The sequence below is a fragment of the Podarcis raffonei genome, chromosome 17 (genome assembly GCF_027172205.1).
Source record: "Podarcis raffonei isolate rPodRaf1 chromosome 17, rPodRaf1.pri, whole genome shotgun sequence".
NCBI classification, from domain to species: Eukaryota; Metazoa; Chordata; class Lepidosauria; order Squamata; family Lacertidae; genus Podarcis; species Podarcis raffonei.
Genome location: NC_070618.1, coordinates 31,372,224 through 31,395,386, shown reverse-complemented (window position 1 = coordinate 31,395,386; position 23,163 = coordinate 31,372,224). Strand labels below are relative to the sequence as shown.

Here is a 23,163-nt window from a genome sequence, read left to right as displayed (position 1 = left end):
ACTGGAAAATGCAGTGGCCTAACAGTTGCTTGACACAATGTCTTTGAACCAAACCAGAAATAATTTCAATAAGCATCTGACATTGTGAACCCTCCCTGCACACTTTGTGCAAGCAATTTGGGATGAACGCTCAAGAAACGCATTGTCCGGAAGACGCCTAACAGTTCCAGTCCCAGCTTAAAAGCAAGCCCGTGTTCAAGATGGTTTAACACTTTCAGAGAAAGCCTTTGGCTTTAAATTTCACGGGAAACATCCACCCTCATCCAGAGAGCCTTGTTTGCAGCAGTGAACTGCAAGGCTGCTGCATGCAAATATATCCCTTGCAAACCGAGATAGTGCCATAGGATGGAGTCATTTGGGAGGAAGGAAGCAGATTCACTCAGGGTTGAATGCAGATTAGGCAGGCCCATGAGTAAACTGGGCTGATGTGAAGAAATGGACTTTACTGTGTGAGCTAAAACCATTCTGTGAAATGCTGATATGTGGTTATTGGCTGGTTGATAATACATTACCAAAAGTGTTCGTTTTGGGTTTTTTTGTTCTTTGCGTACATGCACACACAACACCAAAAAAATAGGAAATTTTAAATTAAATTTGAAGCTCTGTCTGGATTTCCTCTCTCAAGATCTCAGCTTTCGCCCATCAGGTGGTGGCAACCAGCATTTGCCCACCAAACAGCCGCTGTCTAGTTTAGGGCACCATGGGAGAGGTCTCATTGGTTGCACTTTGCAGCGAGGACCTGAGAGCCACCCTTTGAATGCATCATTTCCTTCCTGGAAGCCAGCCATGGTCTTTGTGGCATCCTCCTGCTCCTTGCCTTTTGGCCCCGCAGTTCTCTGTTTATCAGCCAGCAAGCATCCTCTGTTGGGGTTTCTGCTGTGATGGCATCGTGGAAGGGACTCTACAGAAATGTTGACCTTGAGCTAGAAGACCCAAAGGCCCCTGAGCAGAGGAGTCAATCAGGTATGTGGCACAGAGTGAGGCGCATTAGGTTAGCCATATTGATTTGTATGCTGTTGGTGGATTTTTGTCATTGTCTTGTTGGGCTGTGTATGTGATAAAGGGGAGCCATACCGGGGTGAAGGCGTCTTCTATTTGTCCCCGTGTCAGTTTCAGTTTATTGGTTAATTTTTCTAGTAGGGCTGTTTCCCATACTATTTGGTACCATTGGCCCATGCTTACTCCTGACAGGTCTCTCCAATGTCTGGCTATGATGCTTCTGGCTGCTGAAAGTAGGTGGGTTATGAGTTCTTTGTGGTGTAAGTGGGCATTGTTGTCTTGGAAGATGTTTAGTAAGGCCAATTCTGGGGTAATTTCCACCCTACTCACACATGAAAACAAAGATCACCACAGCCAACCACAAATGAATAACCACACCCTAGGCTAACCCTGACCTCTCTCACCACCAAAGGAACACAAGTGAACAGCAAAGAACCTGCACAAGCAACGCTGACACCAAAACCTACATATAATAAGTAAAATAGAAACATCCCCACCCGACCCCCACCCATCTTTCCCCCCTCCACCTCTTTCCCCCTTTTCTTTCTAATGTCTCAACAAATGAAACTGATTTGTAAAAATGTTACATGGGGGGGGGGAATACGAGAGAGAGAGGCATTGCACACACTTTTGTAAATCAAGAAAATCTTTAATAAATAAACAGAGTGAGGCGCATAGGAAAAGGGTCCACTGCTGGGGATTATTAGGAGATGGCAAGGGTCCTGGTGGAGCAATCCCAGAGTTCGTGATCTTACTCCTGCCTCCATTCCTAGCTCCGTACAGGATGCAGCTTCAACCAAGGCTGTTGTGTTTTTATCTCTCTCCCCACCCACCCACCCATCCCTAATTGTGCCCACTTATTTTCTCCCAATGGCACACAACTTCTGTAGGGGCGGCAGACCCCTGATAATGGTCTAGCCCTAAAGTGGAGCTTTCCAAACTTTTTCATGTCGGTGGCACACTTTCTGGACATGCACCGTTTCATGACATGGTACCGTATTTTTCTGACTATAAGACGAGGTTATTTTATTTTAAAATGCTAAAAATTGGGGGGTCATCTTATACACGGATAGTGGAGAGGTGAGACTGGCGTTTGGTGGCTGCCGGTAACAGGAGATTGTAAGCGGCGGTTTTGTGGGTGATTGGTGGGTGTGGCAAAGTCCACTGGCTATTGACTGCTGCAGCAAATGGACGGGGTGATTGGCACTTGCTTTTGTTAGGCGGGGTGCTGATGATTGGTGGTTTCGTTGATGTGGTTGTGGCGGTCCTGTGGGTGAGTGATATTCCGCAAACCCTCCCCCCAAAAAAGCTCTCACTCTCCCCCCATTTTCTCAGTTTGGAGTCCCACAAAAGAGGGGGCGTCTTATACATGGGGGTGTGTTATACACAGGAAAATATGGCAATTCAGTTTTGTTGGCAAACAAGAGGTTAATCTAACCCCTTTCCAGCCCTGGGAGGATCGCAGGGAGCATTCGCACGACACACCTACACGAGCGACACACAGTTTGGAAAGCTTTGCCTCAAAAGGTTTATGGCTCCAGTTGGATTCAAAAATGTTTCTTTGTCCATGAAAGCCAACAACCGCTCTTGCCCAATGGGTTAGGTTTTGGGATTCGGGTATCAATAGGCATCGTCTGCTACCACACCAAAAGCAAAATGCTCCCAAGTTTCCAGAGAAGCCCAAAGCCTTGAAGGAGTTGGACATGCAGCTGAAGCACAGCTGGCAAAACACGGAACCCACACTCCACTTTCCATGGCAGAGAAGTCTCTTGACTGCTCTACATTTGAATGACACTATTTGGCTGAAATAGCTGCAAAGCAGACATAGGAGGGGGTTAGGGAGTGAGAGGCGTTTTAACTTAACGTGTAGCAAAAGCACAATAAATTAAACAAATTAAATTACACACAGTTTTTGCTTGGTTTGCATAATTTGTGCCCCCCCCCAACAGAATTTCAGCTTCTCTCTTCACACAAATGTTAGGTTAACTTGATGCAGAGTGCTTTTTTCAGTTAGTTGGTTTTTTGTACAGACCACAACAAGTTCACTGTCAGACACTCCAAGTGTCCCTATTTTCCAGGGACAGTTCCAGATTTATAGAATCTGTCCTGGTTTCTCATTTGATCCTGGAATGTCCCACTTTTCCTTAGGACATCCGTATTTTCATTGGTGAACTGAGTTATCTGACCCCAGAGCCATCTGAAGGCAGCCCTGTACAGGGAAGGGTTTTTAAATGTTTTATTATTATTTTTTATATGTTGGAAGCCGCCCAGAGTGGCTGGGGCAACCCAGTCAGATGGCTGGGGTATAAATAGTAAAATTATTATTATTATTAAGGAATAGGGTGTCCCATTTTTCACTGGAGAAATGTTGGAGGGTATGTTATTGAGTTCATAGGGACCACACTTACAGATGCATTTCCTTGTCCTTTTCCTTATCACGAAAAGACTGGTTCTGGCAGGGAGGTGAGTTTGTCAAGCGCACCACCAATGATACGTGCACAACCTGGCTTGGCCTGTATGTGGCCGGATGACACCCCAAAATAGTGACAGTCTGGAAATGCCCTAACTTGGCTCCTCCTTTCCTCCATGTAGGCACCAAGGAGTACCCTGAGGAAGAGAGTGTCTATGAGCCCTTTGATGCTGTGGCCAGTTTGGAGGGCAAGCAAGCAGGACAGGTGGCTGCACCATGGAGCCCAGGTATGTCTGGTTTGAGCTTCAGGGGGATCCTCAAGGGGTCTGGAGTTCACCCACAAGTCACCATGTATTGCCCTGGGGCTGTTCTTTAGGCAATGGGCGTGGGGGGGGGGGAGTCCCATTGGCAGTGGAGAATATTGGAGCCTCGTCACTAAGAAGGCCGCGCAAAGGACCTACATCTTTATTTCAGCCTGGGGAAGAAAAGATCAGAAAATGGAGAGTAGGAAATGGGAAGCCGCCTATATTGTGCAAGGCAGTGACGGCCAAACTTGGCCCTCCAGCTGTTTTGGGACAACAATTCCCATCATCCCTGACCACTGGTCCTGTTAGCTAGGGATGATGGGAGTTGTAGTCCCAAAACAGCTGGAGGGCCAAGTTTGGCCATCACTGGTGTAGGGAGATGATTTATTGAACCTGGTGTTCATTTCCCTCCATTCGTCCCCCAACCCTGCTTTGCAGGGGCTCAAGGGTCTTGTGGTTTGTATTTTACAATGACCCCCAATATTCTAGACTCCCCCCATTGTTAAATTGTATTTTGGGGGTTGCTTCCTTTTTAGTTTGCTTACTATTGCCTTTTTTGTGTCGTAAAATATGATGATGATGGTGATGAAACAAATAAATGGCAAATGGTTCCAAAGCATTAAACTGGTAGAGTTAAGACTGCATTGCAGAGGGTTGGGCTAGAGGACCCTTTGAGCTTTCTCCCGATTGAAGTGCAGAGTGTTTGAGGACCGGGACATTCGCAGGGAAACCAAAATGCTTGTTTACAAAGCTATTGTACTACTAACCTTACTGTATGCTTGTGAAACATGGACCACTTGTAAAAGCCAGTTCCAGCTCCTCAAAAGATTCCATCAACAGTGTCTCTGAAATATTTTACACGTACTTGGGAAGAGAGGCAAACTAATGCCAGTGTACTGGAAGAAGCACAGATCACCAGTGTCGAAGCAATGATTCTTCAACATCAACTTGGTTGGACTGGTCATGTTTTGCAGATGCCTGATTATCGTCTTCTAAAGCAACTACTCTATTCTGAACTTAAAAATGGAAAGAGTAATGCTGGTGGTCAACAAAAGAGGTTGAAAGACTCTCTTGAGGCAAACCTTAAAAAATGTAGTATAAAACCTGACAACTGGGAAACACTGGCCTGCGAGCGCTCCAGTTGGAGAACAGCCTTTACCAAAGGTGTCATGGGCTTTGAAGACACTCGAACACAGGACGAAAGGGAGAAACGTGCTAAGAGGAAGGCACGCTTGGCAAACCCTCACCGTGATCAACTCCTGCCCGGGAACCTATGCCCCCACAGTGGAAGGTCGTGTGGATCCAGAATTGGCCTCCACGGTCACTTATGGACTCACTGTTAAAACCTTGTTAATGGAAGACAATCTTACTCAGCTATGAGTGATTGCGAGGAGGAGGAGGAGGAGGAGGAGGAGGAGGAGGAGGAGGAGGAGGAGGAGAAGAAGAAGAAGAAGAAGAAGAAGAAGAAGAAGAAGAAGAAGAAGAAGAAGAAGAAGAAGAAGAAGAAAGAAAGAAAGAAAGAAAGAAAGAAAGAAAGAAAGAATTCTGTGATACCACAGGGATTGGTGTGGCAGGTGAGAGGAAGCTGGTGGCAGAGTGGAGGTGGAGAACAGGCAGAATGACACTCTCTCTCTCTCTCTCTCTCTCTCTCTCTCTCTCCACTCTCCCCCCCTTTTCTCAGCCGGGAAGCCATCTTGGACACGCAAAGTGGTTTTAGTAGCTGTTGCTGCTCTGCTGGCTACCTCGGTGTTCCTGAACGTGCTGCTGCTTGCGGTGGGAATTATGCGCTGTAAGTGGTCTGCTGGGTCTCTAAAGGCTGCTGGGGTGCCAGGTAGGGGTTTGCCAGACTGATATACTTTCTTCCTGTATCATTCAGAAGACATGCATGGGACCCTGGATGTCTGCCTGGATTCTCAGCTGGGGAAAAGGCCTAGTTTGGTGGTCGGGCGCATGCTTTGCATGCCATAGGTTCCTCCCAGGTTTCGCCCCTCACACCACCTCCATGTGGGGCTGACAAAGACCCCTGCCTGAAACCCCAAAAGCTGCTGCCAGCCAGTGTAGACAATACTGAGGTATTCTGTCAGTGGTCTAAGCCAGTGGTTCCCAACCTTTTTTTGGCCATGCCCCACCTAAGCATCTCTAAAATCCTGATTTCCCCACCACCATCACATATAATTCTTATTATTCAAAAAGTGAATCCTGTTCACGTGGAGGAGGCCGAAAAGGCCAGTAACTTGGTCTAAACAAGCTCCCAAATTCCCCCCCTTAAAAATCAAATTGCCCCCCTGTGGGGCGTGTGCCCCATGTTGGGAACTATGGGTCTAAGCTCAATATACAGCAGCTTCCTCTGCTCCCCAAGGTGGAGCTTCATTCAAAGTGCATTATAGTCAATTGTACAACATTAAAGTGCATTGAAGCAGTGTGTGAGAGAGAGTGAGTGAGGAAGAGTTTAGGTAGAGTTACCTTAACTCTATGCAACAATTTTCCTGGCATACACTGATTTAAAAAAACCAGCCACCAAGAAAGGGGGCACTAAAATGGTACAAAAAGTGATGGTTGACATTTTCAGAGGTAAGTTCCACATGGTCAATTGGTCAATGAGGCTTGGTGAGTACCACGCGCCCTTTTCAAGCGCCAGTGGTAGGATATCACTTTTAGGTAACGCCAGTAAGACTGTGACACACGCACCCCGGGGCCTTCTAAGTTTCTTTTTCACCAGTTGCTACTGTGAAGGTAGCCTCTGGCACTGATCCTTCAGCCAGCCTGTAATGCTAATAAATAATAATAATAATAATAATAATAATAATAATAATAATAAATACCCTGCCCATCTGGCTGTGTTTCATAAGCCACTCTGGGCGGCTCCCAACAGAATATAGTGGTATCTCTGGTTACGTACTTAATTCATTATGGAGGTCCATTCTTAACCTGAAACCATTCTTAACCTGAAGTACCACTTTAGCTTATGGGGCCTCCCGCTGCTGCCACTACGCCGCCGCCACACGATTTCTCTTCTCATCCTGAGATAAAATTCTTAACCCGAGGTACTACTTCCAGGTTAGTGGAGGTGTAACCCGAAGTGTTTGTAACCCGAGGTACCACTGTATTAAAAACACAATAAAACACCAAACATTAAAAACTTCCCTAAACAGGGCTGCCTTCAGATGCCTTCTAAAAGTCAGAGAGTTGTTTATTTCCTTGACATCTGGTGGGAGGGTGTTCCACAGGGCGGGCACCACTACCGAGAAGGCCCTCTGTCTGGTTCCCTGTAACCTCACTTCTCGCAGTGAGGGAACCGCCAGAAGACCCTTGGAGCTGGATCTCAGGGGGTGGAGATGCTTCTTCAGGTATACTGGGGCCGAGGCCGTTTAGGGCTTTAAAGGTCAGCACCAACTTCTTCTTGTTGGCTCCCTGCACAGATTCTAAGATGTCTGCTGCTTTGGAGCAAGTGCGTGCCGAGAACAGGAAGCTCCAAGAGGCAGGTGAGTGTCTGTGGGAGTTGTGGCAGACCTTGTGGAGGAGCTCAAGACCCCCTGGCTCTGCCCTCGCTGCCCCAAGGCTGAAAGGTGGTGCTCAGCTCCACATTGCAGGCTCGGCGCATGAGTGCTGGTTTTCTGGAGAGCAGAATAAAAGTTCTGTCTTGGAACTTCCCGAAAGCTCTGCAGAACAGTGATGCGCTTGGCTGTGAAATATCTTTTACTTCTCGTTCGAAAACGATATACCTGCTGATATCCAGCCTAGGTGGCTGACTGGAACCAGAGCCAGCCCACCCATGAGGCAGGGTGAAGCAGCTGCCTCAGGCGGCAGAAGTGGTGATGCAGGCAGGGCGGCAGAAGGCGCCTCGGGTGGCGAAATGGGCTGGGCTGCCCCTGACTGGAACCAACAGGGGACCACTAATAAGCAAGAGGGAGGAAGATGGGCTTGCTGAGGAGAATCCAGAAGTATGCAGATGTTTAAAGTGTCAAAATGGGTGGGAAATAAAAGAATCCAGGGAGGAACAAATAATTCTGTAAAGAATTATCTCTGCAATTCTCAGGTGCAGCACGGAAGTCTATCCCATCATGAGTGCTGAAGTAAGAGTCATCCGTCAGCCCAGTCAGCTTCTGGAAAGGGAAGGGTGCCATTTTGTCATTTGCCTCAGTCGGCAAAATGTTTTGGGCCAGCCCTCTTTACAAAACATTGTGTTTCTCAATTAATTGACCAATTGTCTCAGTTAATATTAAACGGAAATTAGTCTCTTCAATCCGACAGAGCTGCTTTTTACTGTCTCTGTCAGAAGCTCCATGTTCCAAAAACGCCCCTCAGGGTTCTTCCATGTTTCTAGATATTAGAATTAGCGGGACTTTTCCTTCCACCTGCTGGTGAGAGCTTCTTCAAACCAAACTATGATGACCTCCAGCTCAGTTTTGGAGCAGTTCAAACACCCCGACAGCTTGACCAGATTATCCATAGATGTATCTGGGACTGCTTTATTCAAATTCTAGACTAGATGCTCAAATCAGACATGGACAAGAGTCTAAGCTCTATTATGAAAGTAGGTTTCTATTCCACATAGTTGCAGTGAAGATAATAAAGGTAAAGGTACCCCTGCCCGTACGGGCCAGTCTTGCCAGACTCTAGGGTTGTGCGCTCATCTCACTCTATAGGCCGGGAGCCAGCGCTGTCTGCAGACACTTCCGGGTCACGTGGCCAGCGTGACAAGCTGCATCTGGCGAGCCAGCGCAGCACACAGAAATGCCGTTTTCCTTCCCGCTGGTAAGCGGTCCCTATTTATCTACTTGCACTTAGGGGTGCTTTCGAACTGCTAGGTTGGCAGGCGCTGGGACCGAGCGACGGGAGCGCACCCCGCCGCGGGGATTCGAACTGCCGACCATGCGATCGGCAAGTCCTAGGCACTGAGGTTTTACCCACAGCGCCACCCGCGTCAGTGAAGATAATAGTACTCACTAAATATTGTTTTAGTGGCAAGCACGTGGCTATTTTGCCAGAACCAAACGCCTCTAGAGTAGTTGACAAGGAATTGTACGTTTCCTTACAGCCTCCCCATCTATCTCATCCTTCTCACTCTGCAGATCTATTGTTCTTTTGAAGGACTCTGCGCTTACATTAATTTTCCCCAGCTGGGAGTGGGGGGAAGAAGCAGCTCCCTTTGCAAAGCCATCTTGGACATTCCCTAGTCACTGGGGACCATTTGCCTGCAAAAGAGAAAATATCCCAACAGGGCATGTCATTTTAGGGGGTGAAACTTAATTTTTGCAAATTTTGTCAGTGAGGGAGTGTTAAAAACATGTTTTTGGGTGTGAGGAAATCAAATCTGCTATTATTTTTGTGACTGGACAACATTTAGCTTACCAAGTCTACACCTGAATAAGAATCAAATAAACTGCTTTGAGAAAACCAAATAATTTAAATTTTTACCTTTTGAAAGTGTCAGGTAATATAAAATATGTATAACATATAAATCAAACTAATATAAATATATAACGTAACTGCAAGTACTCGGCAATCATTTTTAATGATTTCTATGCAATTTTACACACATTTTATTTACCAAGCAGAACTAAGTTATATCAATTTAACCAAAATATCTTAGATTCCTGAGTCATTTTACAACTTTTTATCACCCCTCATTTTTTGGGATTGGAAAGTTGACAAATTTGAAATGCCCTGCTTCCCTGGGCTAGGATAGGATAATTTCCAGCAGTCCTATAAAAAATGGAGCGACCAGCTCAGCAAAACCCACTCCTACAATCATAGAATCACAGGTATGGTAAGGACCCCAAGACATCATCCAGCCCCAAGCCCTAACTCAGAATATTGCTAAGGAATATAACAACATCTGAGCTGGCAATTAGTCCCAAACGTATTAGTTAGATGCAAGATTAATAGCACCAATAACATCTCACTGGAAATCCACAAAATCTCCAAGAATCATAGACTGGGTTAGAATGTTCTGGAAGATAGCTTCCCACAAATTAACACATTTTGTCATGCCCTCCTCAAACCAATACACATACGGGAAAAGGGGCTCCCTTCATTTTGGTTTTTGGAACACATTTCGAAGATAAAATTAAGCCCCGTATTTGTTTCTCATTGTTACTCTCTGCCTACTAAAAATATTATAATATATTGTCAGGGCCAGTCATTATTTTTGTCAAAATGTCTATATTGTGTATTGGCCTTGCCGTACTTAAAAAGCACATGTTTAATGCTAATTTAAAATGGCTATATTGAAATTGAAATGTTGAGTGAATTCTGAACATTGGCAGATGCTGTTCTAAATAGTCTTCACTGGCTACAGGGACGTCGATGGTGCTGTGGTCTAAACCTGCCGATCAGAAGGTTGGCAGTTCGAATCCCCACAAACGGCGTGAGCTCCCGTTGCTGTCCCAGCTTCTGCCAACCTACCAGTTTGAAAGCACGCCAGTGCAAGTAGATAAATAGGTACTGCTGTGGCGGGAAAGTAAATGGCTTTTCCGTGCGCTCTGGCTTCCGTCAATGTGTCCTGTTGCGCCAGAAGCGGTTTAGTCCTGCTGGCCACGTGCCCCAGAAAGCTGTTTGTGGACAAACACTGGCTCCCTTGGCCTGAAAGAGAGATGACCGCCGCAATCCCATAGTCGCCTTGGACTGGACTCAACCACCCGGGGGTCCTTTTTACCTTTACCTTTTTATTGGCTATCGATGCCTAGCCTGTTGCTTTGTCTTGCTCTTGATATACAGTGGACGCTTGGGTTGTGAACGTGATCCGTGCGGGATGCATGTTCACAACCCGCGTCTGCACATGCACGGGTTGTGATTCGGTGCTTCTGCGCATGTGCAAAGATCGATTTAGCGCTTCTGCGCATGCACGACCGCTGAAACCTGGAAGGAACCTGTTCCGGTACTTCCAGGTTTCGGCGGTCTGCAACCCGAAAAAATGCAACCTGAAGCGGCTGTAACCTGAGGTATGACTGTACTTTACTGTCTCAGTCCTGTTCTCTGGTAAGAAGCTGCAGAGACCTGACTCCATTTGTTCTCTCACTCTCAGTCCCTTTCCTCCTCTTGTCCATTTATTCCCTGGCTGCTGTCATTCCTCCATGCTAACTCTGTTCCCCTTGCCAGTCGCCAGCTCCTTCTTGCTGTACAATGAGAACCGCAGTCACTGTGTGACGAGGAAGGAGCCCAGCTCTCTCACACAAGCGCCCTGTGACCCTAGGAATTGGCTGCAGCATTTTCAGTGGTTCTCCAGAGGCCTCCTCCTTCACGTGGATTCACTGCTCTGCGTGGCAGCACCCAAGGCCAAAAGAAAGGAGACCGTCCGTCTGGAACCCTGCAATGGGACAAACCCACTCCTGCGGTGGGAATGCCGCGATCACGATCTGCTGGCCCTGGAGGGCAAGGATCTATATTTCAACTACGGCAACAATCTTGACCGGGTGGTGATGCTGTTTGACGGCAACGGGCCCTGGAGTCGCTGGGTCACCTATGGCACCCGCCAAAACATCTGCAGCAGTGAGTCCTGGCAGGGTACTTCCCCCTTTCAGCGCCCAAGGAGGAGGGCATGCCCTCTAGCATTTCTCCAATGAAAATAGGTGGTGGTTAAACCACAGAGCCTAGGACTTGCCGATCAGAAGGTCGGCGGTTCGAATCCCCGCGACGGGGCGAGCTCCCGTTGCTCAGTCCCTGCTCCTGCCAACCTAGCAGTTTGAAAGCACGTCAAGGTGCAAGTAGATAAATAGGTACCACTCGGGCAGGAAGGTAAACGGCGTTTCCGTCCGCTGCTCTGGTTCGCCAGAAGCAGCTTAGTCATGCTGGCCACATGACCCGGAAGTTGTACGCCGGCTCCCTCGGCCAGTAAAGCAAGATGAGCGCCGCAACCCCAGAGTCGGTCATGACTGGACCTAATGGTCAGGGGGTCCCTTTACCTTTTTATTCCATAATAATAATAATAATGATAATGATTTTATATCGCACTGTTCTAACTGGGTTGCCGCAGCCACTCTGGGTGGCTTCCAACATACCGTATATAAAAGCACAATAAAACATGAAACATGGAAAAACAACTTGCCAATACAGGGCTGCCTTCAGATGTCTTCTGAAGGCTGTATAGTTACGTACTTATCTCCTTGGCTCAGCAATCGCATAACTCCATACCCTCCAATATTTCTCCGATGAAAATTGGGACATCTGAAGGGAAAGCGGGACATCAGAAACTGGGACAAATCAGAAACTGGGACAGCTTCTGTAAATCTGGGACCGTCCCTGGAAAACAGGGACACTGGGAGGGTCTGGGGTGTGTGTGTTGGGGGGTGAAAGCCTGTGCCAAAGGGCACATTGTCAAAGGCAAAGAGAACAACTTGGCTATGGAATGCTAAGAACCGACAGCTAAATGTGCTGTTTGTGTCCTTCCCGTCCAGAGACATGTACCCCGGCTTGTGTACTGCAACCATTTCTGTCTGCAAGCACTCTGGCTCTCAAAAAGCTCGGCAAAGAAGGATGCTAAAACCCAACAGCATCTGTTTTGGGGTTGGCACGGCTCAGTTGTCTTTTCTGCTATGTGGCATTACGTCAGCATGAACTCTGAGTGCCGTCCAGCACCAGGGGTGTACCTAGGGGTTGGCCAGGTTGCCCCCAGCCACGGACACAGTTTGGGGGGGGGGTAATAATAATAATAATAATAATAATAATAATAATAATAATAATAATTTATTTGTACCCCTCCCATCTGGCTGGGCTTCTCCAGCCACTCTGGGCGGCTTCCAACAAAGATTAAAAATACATTAAAATGTCACACATTAAAAACTTCCCTGAACAGGGCTGCCTTCAGATGTCTTCTGAATGTCAGGTAGTTGTTTATCTCTTTGACATCTGACGGGAGGGCGTTCCACAGGGCGGGTGCCACTACAAGAAGGCCCTCTGCATGGTTGCCTGTAGCTTTGCTTCTCACAATGAGGGAACCGCCAGAAGGCCCTCGGCGCTGGACCTCAGTGTCCAGGCTGAACGATGGGGGTGGAGATGCTCCTTCAGGTATACTGGGTACAAAAAGCTTGCCTCTCTAGTTTAGCTCAGAGTGGCTATGAGCCCGTCTGCACAACCACACACTCCCTGGGTTGCTCCTCCTCTGTTCTGAGCAGGCGGGCGAGACGCACAAGATCCTCTGAGTGCTCCTTGCCAAGGGTGCAAGGGACGAGGGGAGCCACCAATACAGCTTCTTGCCAAGGTGGCAAAGGCGTCTAGGCACTCCTCTGTCTGGTACATGGACAGCTCTTCCTTGCCCAGAGGTACTTAAAGGTAAAGGTACCCCTGCCCGTACGGGCCAGTCGTGTCCGACTCTAGGGTTGTGCACCCATCTCACTTAAGAGGCCGGGGGCCAGTGATGTCCGGAGAAACTTCCGGGTCACGTGGCCAGCGTGACGAAGCTGCTCTGGCAAGCCGGCACCAGCGCAGCACACGGAAACGCTGTTTACCTTCCCGCTATAAAGTGATACCTATTTATCTACTTGCACTTAGGGGTGCTTTCGAACTGCTAGGTGGGCAGGAGCTGGGACCGAAAGACGGGAGCTCACCCCGCCGCGGGGATTTGAACCGCCGACCATATGATCGGCAAGCCCTAGGCACTGAGGTTTTACCCACAGCACCACCCGCGTCCCTGGCAGATTACTGTTAGACAAAAAAAACCCTTGTATTTTTGAAGCATGTAGATGGATCCTGTTGATTCAACATTACACATGTGTCATTTTGACAATAAAGATGAGTAACATGCAGTCCCCAACTCAGAATCTCACCTTTGGTGCTGCAGCGCTTGTAGCAATGTGGTTTCTGTGTCTATCTGGTATATCTCTCCTTTTTCTTCATCCTCAAAATACAGCATCAGTTCACTTAAGAGCCTACAATAAGCAGGCATGATAGGTAAAGATCAGGAGAGAATCAGGTGGCTTGGTGGGGTCTGCAGTTGTGGCCAAGCGGATTGATGCATGCCCTTAGCCAGCCCCTGCTTACTGCTTTTTCCCTTACAAGTAGTCCAGAGGGTGAGACTGGCTGCCACTTCCTCCTCCTCAGCCCTCGTACAAGTTACTGGGGAGGTGGGTGGAGACAAGAAACCCAGAATTAGTTGGCAATGCTTATCATTAGCTCCGGCTGCATCAATTCTTGGGACTCAGCTACATTAGTCCGAAAGCAGTAAATAATAATAATTTTATTATTTATACCCTGCCCATCTGACTGGGTTTCCCCAGCCACTTTTACAGCACATCAAAAACTGTAAAACATAAGAATTTCCTGATACAGGGTTGCCTTCAGATGTCTTCTAAAAGTCAGATAGTTGTTTATTTCCTTGACATCTGATGGGAGGGCGTTCCACAGGGAGGGTGCCACCACCGAGAAGGCCCTCTGCCTGGTTCCCTGTAACCTCGTAGTGAGGGCCCTCGGAGCTGGACCTCAGCGTCTGGGCTGAACGATGTGGGTGGAGACGCTCCTTCAGGTATTTTGGGACGAGGTCGTTTAGGGCTTTAAAGGTCAGGACCAACACTTTGAATTGTGCTCAGAAACATACTGGGACACAATGTAGGTCTTTCAAGACCGGTGTTATATGGTCTCAGCGGCCACTCCCAGTCCCCAGTCTAGCTGCCACATTCTGGATTACTTGTAGTTTCCAGGTCACCTTCAAAGGTAGCCCCACATAGAGCACATTGCAGTAGTCCAAGCAAGAGATAACTAGAGCATGCACCACTCTGGCGAGACAGTCCGTGGGCAGGGAGGGTCTCAGCCTGCGTACCAGATGGAGCTGATAAACAGCTGCCCTGGACACAGAATTGACCTGCACCTCCATGGACAGCTAGGAGTCCAAAATGACTCCCAGGCTGCACACCTGGTCCTTCAGGGGCACAGTTACCCCATTCAATACCAGAGAGTCCCCCACACCTACCTGCCCCCGTCCCCCCAAAACAGTACTTCTATCTTTTCAGGATTCAATCTGTTAGCCGCCATCCATCCTCCAACTGCCTCCAGACACTCACACAGGACATTCACCGCCTTCACTGGTTCTGATTTAAAAGAGAGGTACAGCTGGGTCTCAGTGTTATGAATGTGTTATAAACATGCAACACCAGATGGCACTGTAGAGCACAAAACTTTTCTATGTGATTTTACATAGTATTTCCCCCCCTTTGTTATAATGATTTAATTTATGACTTGTTTTTTCCCCTGTGTGTAGATCCACCCTTGGTTTCCCTGCCTTCTGCCCCACCAGTCCAAAGGGCCCTAAGCAGCACAGGGCATGAAGGGCACCCTGTAGCGTGAGAGGAAAGAAAGGTAGGCAACCTAGTCAAATCGAGTCTTTCTTCTTCCCAGTTTCCCAGTGCCGGATTTACATATAAGCTAAACAAGCTATAGCTTAGGGCCCCACTCTATTGGGGGCCCCAAAAAAATTTAAGGAAAAAACCCTGGGTGTACATTTCCAAAATATGATAAAAAAAAACAAATAAAATAAAACCTACATACAGCAACAGTGTTTTGTGTTGTGTAGGCTCCTATGTTGTAAGTAATGGGCCCCGCCTGCTAGTCTGCTCCTTGAAATATCACCGGTTTGCTCATTTCTATATACAGTATAGGGTGCCTACATTCTGCTATTTATAATATAGTAGTGTGATGGGATGGTGAGCTGCTTGTGCGTAAAATCCTAGTCCCTCAGAGTTTGGCTAAGTCCACAAACCTCTGTCTGTGACGGAGCTCCTTAAGCATGGCTCCATCAGTCGCTCGTTGAATCGGACAGTGGGCGTTTACGGAACTTCTTCCAGCATAAAAGCTCCTTAACGGAAACGCGTCTTCTGGACTCTTGGCGTGACAGTTTCCGGCGAGGAGTGGGTGTCCCTACAGGAGGTCCTGAAACCTCCCCACTATTTTCGCTCGAAGTGTCTCTGAGCCCTCCCTCCGACTCACTTTCCCTTGGAACTCCACTTCTCCCCCTGCTGGTCCCCTCCTCAGCTGAATGGTCTCTCTCACCCTCCGGGAGCCCTTTCACCTCCTGCGTCTCAGATGGCAGTTCCCTGACATCCACCTCCCCTCCAGGGCCCCCTTCACCCCCTTCCCTCCCCTCCTCTGCGGGAGGCGAGGGAGCAAAACCCCTGAAGGAACCTCCCTCATCTTCCGAAGTTTCGAACACTTCCCTCCACCTCTTGCTGTTTCCGGTTTCCAAGTACTCCTCCTCATCGGAGTCTGTTCCTCCTTCCAACTCCGATTCCCTGAATCCTTCCAGTTCCTCCTCATCGTCGGTGGTGCCAAAGTACTCCCTCCGGAACCTCGCTACTGGCTGAGGTTTCCTGGGGAACCTTTGGTGGAACGTTTCGATCAAGATCTCGTCACGGACCTCCTCTGCCGTCACCCAGGTGTTTTCCGACTCCGGTTCCCCTTCCCATGCGACCAAATACTCCACCTGATTACCCTTCCACCTGGAGTCGATGATTTCCACCACATGGTTGCTGCTTTCCCTTTCTTCTATGGCTGGCCCCCGTGTGGATACCCCTTCACCTTCCCCCCTATATGGTGACAGTAATGACCTGTGGAATACTGGGTGCAGTTTCATGTGGTTCGGTAACCGGAGTCTGAAAGCCACTGGGTTGACCTGTTGGATGACCTCAAATGGTCCCAATCTTTTGGGTCTCAATTTCTTGCAACCCCCCTTGAACGGCAACCCTTGGGTTGATAGCCAGACCTGACTCCCCACCCTAATGGTTTCACCTTCCCTTCTGCTCTTGTCTGCCTGCCTCTTATATTCTTCTTTGGCCCTTTCTAAGTTGAGTTGGAGTTGACGATGGATCGCTTCCATTTCTTCTACAAAATGTTCAGCGGCCGGGACACTCCATCTCTCCCCTCCTCCCCCTGGAAACGCCCTGGGGTGGCACCCATAATTAGCCAAAAAGGGGCTCATCCCGGTGGACACATTCTCTGCATTATTGTAAGCAAATTCCGCTAGCGCCAACTTTTCGACCCAATCGTTCTCTCTGTCATTGACATAACACCTCAGGTATTGTTGGAGGATACCGTTTGCCCTCTCCGCCTGCCCATTGGTCTCAGGGTGCCTGGCAGTCGAAAAGTTGACCTCTACGTGCAACAAGCTCATAAGTTTCCTCCAGAATCTGGACGTGAACTGTTTCCCTCTGTCGGAGACCACCCTCAAGGGGGCGCCATGCAGCCTAAAAATATGTTCTACAAACAATTTCGCTGTCTCTTCCGCCGTGACTGCATGTGAGCAAGCTACAAAGTGACCCATCTTAGTTAACAGGTCTACTACGACTAGTATAGCGGTTTTCCCCTGGGATTTAGGCAGATCAGTCATAAAATCTATCGATACCGCCTCCCACGGTCGTTCTGGTGTGGGTAACGGTTCTAATAACCCCGCTGGTGCCCGCCTTTCTCCTTTGGCTCTCTGGCATTGGTCACACCTTCTCACATACTCCCGTACATCCTCCCTCACCTTGGGCCACCAAAACTCCCTGGTCACCAACCACATGGTCTTGTGTTGCCCAAAATGCCCCGCTGTGGGATTGTCGTGCAGCTGTTTGAGTACTCTCCCCCTCAATTCCCCTTCAGGTATATATAGTGCCCCTTTGTAATACAATGCCCCGTTTCTTTCTTCAAAACCTCCGGGGTCTTCTCCCTCTCTCCTTAAACCTCTGAGCTTATCCTGGGCGTATTCATCATTTACCGTTCCCTCTACCAGTTCTCTTTGCCCCACCCAGGCCGCCCCACACACCCAGTGGTCCTCTGGGATAATATGTCTCTCTTCAGGCGCTCCCTCCCCCTCCAAATATTCAGGTTTGCGAGAGAGAGCGTCCGCTCTGATGTTTTCTGGACCTGGCACATAGCAGATTTCAAAATGGAATTTGGAGAACTCCTGGGCCCATCTCACTTGTCGTTGGTTGAGCACTCGTGCCGTTCTCCAATACTCCAAATTCTTGTGGTCCGTACACACTTGCACCTTATGCTGTGCGCCAATTAGTAAGTGTCTCCATCTCCGGAACGCTTCGTGAATGGCGAGTAGTTCTCGGTCATATACGGTGTAGTTCCTCTCGGATTTGTTCAGCTTACGCGAAAAGAAAGCACACGGTCTCCATTCCGACTTATTGCTCCCTGGCTGAAGCAGCACCGCCCCCACCGCCCGGTCTGAGGCATCAGTTTCCACTCTCATGGGTTTTTGTAAATCCACATGCAGGAGCTGTTCTTCCGAAGCAAATGCCCTTTTCAATTCCTCAAATGCTTGCTCCGCCTCCGCCGTCCAAACGAATTTCTTCTTGCTGCTTAGACAGTCCGTGATGGGAGCCGTTAAGTGGGCAAAGTTCTTGATGAATTTACGGTAAAAGTTCCCAAACCCTAAGAACCTTTGCACATCCTTTTTCGTTTTCGGTGTCTTCCATTCCAGCACCGCCTGGACCTTGCCTGGATCCATGGCTAATCCCTTGTCTGATAAGCGGTACCCCAGGAATTCCACCTCCTTGGTGTGAAACTGACACTTCTCCAATTTCACCCACAGCTGGTTTGCTTGCAGCTGGCTCAGCACTTCCCTGACATCCTTTACATGCTGCTCCTCATTCTCTGAATATATCAGCACGTCATCGAGGAAGGCCACGCAATTCTTGTAGAGCAAAGGTCCCAGGACATGGTTCATGAGCGATTGAAAACAGGCGGAGCCTGATTGCAATCCGAATGGCATAACGAGATATTCAAAAGCCCCCAAAGGGGTGAACATGGTGGTTTTCCATTCATCCCCTTTCTTTATTCGTATCAGGTTGTATGCCCCTCTCAGGTCCAGTTTCGTGAATATCTTTCCCTTCCTCACCCTGGTCAAAATGTCATCAATCCTGGGCATGGGGAAAGTCACTGGTTCTGACACGGCATTTAGCCGCCGGTAGTCCACTACAAGCCTGGGTTTATCCGTGTTTTTTTTGTCCACAAAAAACACTGGGCTCCCCCCCACCGCTCTGGACTCTCTGATGAAGCCCCTCTTCAGGTTTTTATCAATAAACTCCCTTAACTCCTGCATTTCCCTGTCTGACATGGCGTACAGCTTGCCCACGGGGAGCTGGGCCCCAGGGACCAGGTTAATTTGGCAGTCAAAGTCTCTATGCGGTGGTAGTTTATCTGCTTCCCTTTCGCTGAAGACCTTGCTCAGGTCAGCGTATTGTTTGGGCACCTTCCCTTTGTCCGCCACTTCCGTCCCTGCTAGAAAGGCTTTTGCCCCTTCTGGCACCTTTCCCTCTCTGCAGTGTTCCAGGCAATGTGCTGACCCAAAGGAGACCACTCTCTGATGCCAGCCCACTAGCAGGTCATGCAACGCTAGCCAGCTCATTCCCAAAATGACGGGAGCCCCTCCCAGGGTGGCCACATTGAACGCTATCCTTTCGGTGTGCCTGGCCACCCTCATAACCATTGGGACGGTCTGTAGGCTAACTTCTCCTCCCAACAGCTCCCTCCCATCGATCGTGGTCACCTGCAGGGGGTTGCTTAAAGGGAGTGTCTGTATCTGGTGTTCAGCTGCAAACTCCTTACTCATAAAATTACAGGAGCTGCCTGAGTCCAACAGCGCCTTTGTCTTTAGTGGGTATCCGTTTGCCAGCTCTAGCAACACCTCTATTACTAGGGCTGGTCTTGGAGGTTCCGGAGTGGGCACTTTTACTGCTCCTTGGCCTGGCTGCAGTGCCCTGACGGTGGCAGCCAGGCGTTGGCTTTTACTGGCTCCTGGACTCCCTCCTCCTTCCCCCCAACAGCTCCCGCCATCCCTTGCCATTCCTTTCTTTGCGGGCAGACTCTGGCAAAGTGACCTGGCTGCTGGCAGAGATAACATTTCTTGGCGCTCTTTCCCTCCTTCTTCCTCCCTTCACTGGGATTTGAAACTGCGCGCGCGCGCGCTGTTCCAACTTCCATCGGCTCTCCTGGCGGGAAACTCGGCTCTGGAATCTCTGGAATGCGGAAATCCCTCCAACGCTCTCCTTTCCCCTCCCGCTTCTCCAAGGCTCTTGCCTCCTGGCGCGCTCCAATGGTCAGCGCTGATTTGGTCAGCTGGTCCATAGACTCCGCCCTGGGCGCCCGGGAAAGTTCGTCTTTCACCGCCGAAGAAAGCCCCTCTTCAAAGAGCATTTGAATGGGTTCCGCCGATAGGTCCTATCCCAATTTATGTATCAACATTGTAAACTCAGTCCAGTACTCACGAACCGATCGGCTCCCCTGTTTGCAAGCCATCAATTGTCTGCGCACCAGTCCCTGTTCAATCTCGCTGGAAAACATCAAATCCATGGCGCGAAAAAACTTCCTCGTGTCCTTCAGCATTTCACTATTCCCTGCCATCAGGGGTCTAACCCAGTCTCTCGCCCCCCCTTCGAGATGGCCAATCACAAACGCCACTCGCGATGCCTCGTCGGGAAAGTCGTTAAACTGCAGTTCGAGAGCATACTGCATCTCTGTCCTAAAGGCTTGGTAGTTCCTGGGGTCCCCCCCAAACTTCTGCACCAATCCTGGCATCTTTCTTGCTAGTGTAGCGCCTTTTGCCTTTTCTGCATCCTGCGCCCTCCTTTCTTCTAGCCTCGCCGTTTGCAGTGCTAGCTGGACTTCCAACACCCTGTACCTTTCTTCCAGGCTTGGACCCTCTCCAGCTCCTCCTGCTCCCCCGGCTCCGGCTGGGTTGCTCATGATGCCTCTCTGCACAAGCTGCTTTCAGGGACTGTCCGATTGCTGTGATGGGATGGTGAGCTGCTTGTGCGTAAAATCCTAGTCCCTCAGAGTTTGGCTAAGTCCACAAACCTCTGTCTGTGACGGAGCTCCTTAAGCATGGCTCCATCAGTCGCTCGTTGAATCGGACAGTGGGCATTTACGGAACTTCTTCCAGCATAAAAGCTCCTTAACGGAAACGCGTCTTCTGGACTCTCGGCGTGACAGTTTCCGGCGAGGAGTGGGTGTCCCTACAGGAGGTCCTGAAACCTCCCCACTATTTTCGCTCGAAGTGTCTCTGAGCCCTCCCTCCGACTCACTTTCCCTTGGAACTCCACTTCTCCCCCTGCTGGTCCCCTCCTCAGCTGAATGGTCTCTCTCACCCTCCGGGAGCCCTTTCACCTCCTGCGTCTCAGATGGCAGTTCCCTGACAAGTAGACTAGATTAATATAGAGACTAGATTATGAGTAGATTATGAGTAAATTGTGTTTCTAAAGGAACTTTTGTTATTGCCAAAATCATTTTAAGTTAGAGCTTAATCATTATTTCACTATTAATGTACTTCTTCTTAATTGTATTTCACTATTAATATACTTACGGGACACGGGTGGCGCTGTGGGTTAAACCACAGAGCCTAGGGCTTGCTGATCAGAAGGTCAGCCGGGTGAGCTCCCGTTGCCCGGTCCCTGTTCCTGCCCACCTAGCAGTTCAAAAGCACATCAAAGTGCAAGTAGATAAATAGGTACCGCTCCGGCAGGAAGGTAAACGGCCTTTCCGTGCGCCGCTCTGGTTCGCCAGAAGCGGCTTAGTCATGCTGGCCACATGACCCGTAAGCTGTACGCCGGCTCCCTTGGCCAATAAAGCGAGATGAGCGCCGCAACCCCAGAGTCGGTCACGACTGGACCTAATGGTCAGGGGTCCCTTTACCTTTACCTATTAATATACTTCTTAATTGTATTTCAGTTCAACAATTACTTTGATAAAATACATACTTTAAGTTGTTATGTGCAAATGGCTTTAGATACCTATTAGCTGCCTAAATTACCATATAGCATATATTCAACACAAAAAACAGTGACAATTTGTTGTTGACAAAGGACAGCTGGACATATAAAGGGGCCCCATTACCTTCAGTAGCTTAGGGCCTCATCAAACCTAAACCCAGCACTGGTCCTGATATTTCTGGCTCCTCAAGCAAACAGTCCTCTAACGTTTGGGACTTTAAGTGGCCTGATGTACTCCCTACACGGGCAGAGTGATATGGCACTTGGTCATGGGCAGAAAAAAGAGTTTTCAGGCTATCCCGCCCCTCCAAAAAAACCCACACACAATGATTTCACTTGATTAAACTATTTGACTTGTTGCTTTACTGAAACCTTAATAGTTTTGAAGAATCGTTGTGGTATCTAATGTGTGATGCTGTTGTGCTTGGGTTTTTGTAGCTCTTGGCAACAAAACGAGTCCAGTCGTGGAGATATGAAGAATTGTGGCCTGATGGGAAACATCTGGATCTGTGAGGGACGGCTTCTGTTCAGTGAGGTGCAGTCGCCAACTTTGCCAATCTGCCCCCAGCTTTTTCGGCACCAGCAAAATCACTTCCCGGCTCACTTCCATCTCCTGAATGAGGGGTGCTAAAAAGTTGTAACATGACTTGGGCATTCAAAATATATTTGGGTAAAATTAGTATCTTTTATTGTGCGTAAAATTGCATGGAAATCTTTAAAAACGATTGCCCAGTACTTGCAATTAAATTAATATCATTTCTATATATTATATATTGTTTTTATTGTTTCTTCTTATTTAGCATTACAGGACATTTTCAGAAGGTAAATTATTTGGTTTTCCAAAACAGTTTATGTGCTTCTTCGCCAGCTGTAGACTTTACCAAGCTAAATGTTGTCCAGTCACAAAAATAAGATGATTGGAATTCCTCACACCCAAGAACATATTTTTAGGATTCCTCAGTGAAGAAATCTGCTAAAATTAAATCCCCCCCCCTAAAATGACACACCCTATTCTCTCAGTCAAAACGGAATGCAAAGAAAACGAACGTTTTCAGCCAAAACAAGTTCTGAAGCAGTCTGGGAAATGAATGTGAACTTGCTTATTTCACTGAAACATGCTCAGTGTGCTGTTGTTGTCCTGTTTGTTCTTCTTCTATAATCTGCACATAGTACAGCTTTATTTTATTGGTATGAAGCTTCAGAAATTTCTGAATCTAGTGATTTGTAAAATGTTTCATTTTGCTTATTTGCACATCACCATCATCTGTGGAAATTGTGCTTTAGGACAGATCCTGTCCCCCGACTCAGCTACACAGCTGCAAATAAATCGTTTTAAATGTGCTGTAAAGTGCAATATACAAATGTGACACTAGATGGCGATGGTGAGCTATACCAAATTCAATGTATTTTTCAAAATGTTTTTTGTAAAAGCATTTTCACAGCATTTTTTATATGTGTGTAGATTCCACTTGACATCTAATATAAAGGATCAAAGTCATTATTTTGTGAATGCAAGTCCAGTTTTATTCCACATTTTGACTATCCGCACAATGAAGTGGTAGCGATGTGTATTCTACCACATCACGGTGTGTTTTTGTGTGTGTGTGTTTACTTTTTAATTGGGTTAAGAAAGGAACACTGGACTTCCCTATCAGAGAATTAAGGGTTTTGTGGTATGGAGGTTGGGTGATTTTATATTTAGTTAAGCCAAGTGCTGGAATCGCGGAAAACGACTGTTGTGCAAAACAGGATCAAGGCCCCAAGATAC

The 23,163-nt window shown here is 48.2% G+C and overlaps 1 protein-coding gene across 4 annotated transcripts; it reads left to right on the top strand.

Annotated features, from left to right (window-relative positions):
* Window positions 1–752: 752 nt before the first annotated feature.
* LOC128405129 (uncharacterized) lies at window positions 753–22,905 on the top strand. Of its 4 annotated transcripts, none has more exons than XM_053371370.1 (7): window positions 753–963; window positions 3,592–3,696; window positions 5,396–5,545; window positions 7,134–7,196; window positions 10,816–11,205; window positions 14,906–15,003; window positions 21,834–22,905. In XM_053371370.1, the coding sequence occupies exons 1-6, from the start codon at window positions 882–884 to the stop codon at window positions 14,989–14,991; spliced, it is 876 nt and encodes a 291-aa protein (XP_053227345.1). In that variant the 5' UTR covers window positions 753–881; the 3' UTR covers window positions 14,992–15,003; window positions 21,834–22,905. The 4 variants fall into 4 exon arrangements, with proteins under 4 accessions (XP_053227345.1, XP_053227342.1, XP_053227344.1 ...); XM_053371367.1 differs by having other exon boundaries at window positions 867–963; window positions 5,396–5,503; XM_053371369.1 differs by lacking the exon at window positions 7,134–7,196 and having other exon boundaries at window positions 867–963.
* Window positions 22,906–23,163: the final 258 nt, after the last annotated feature.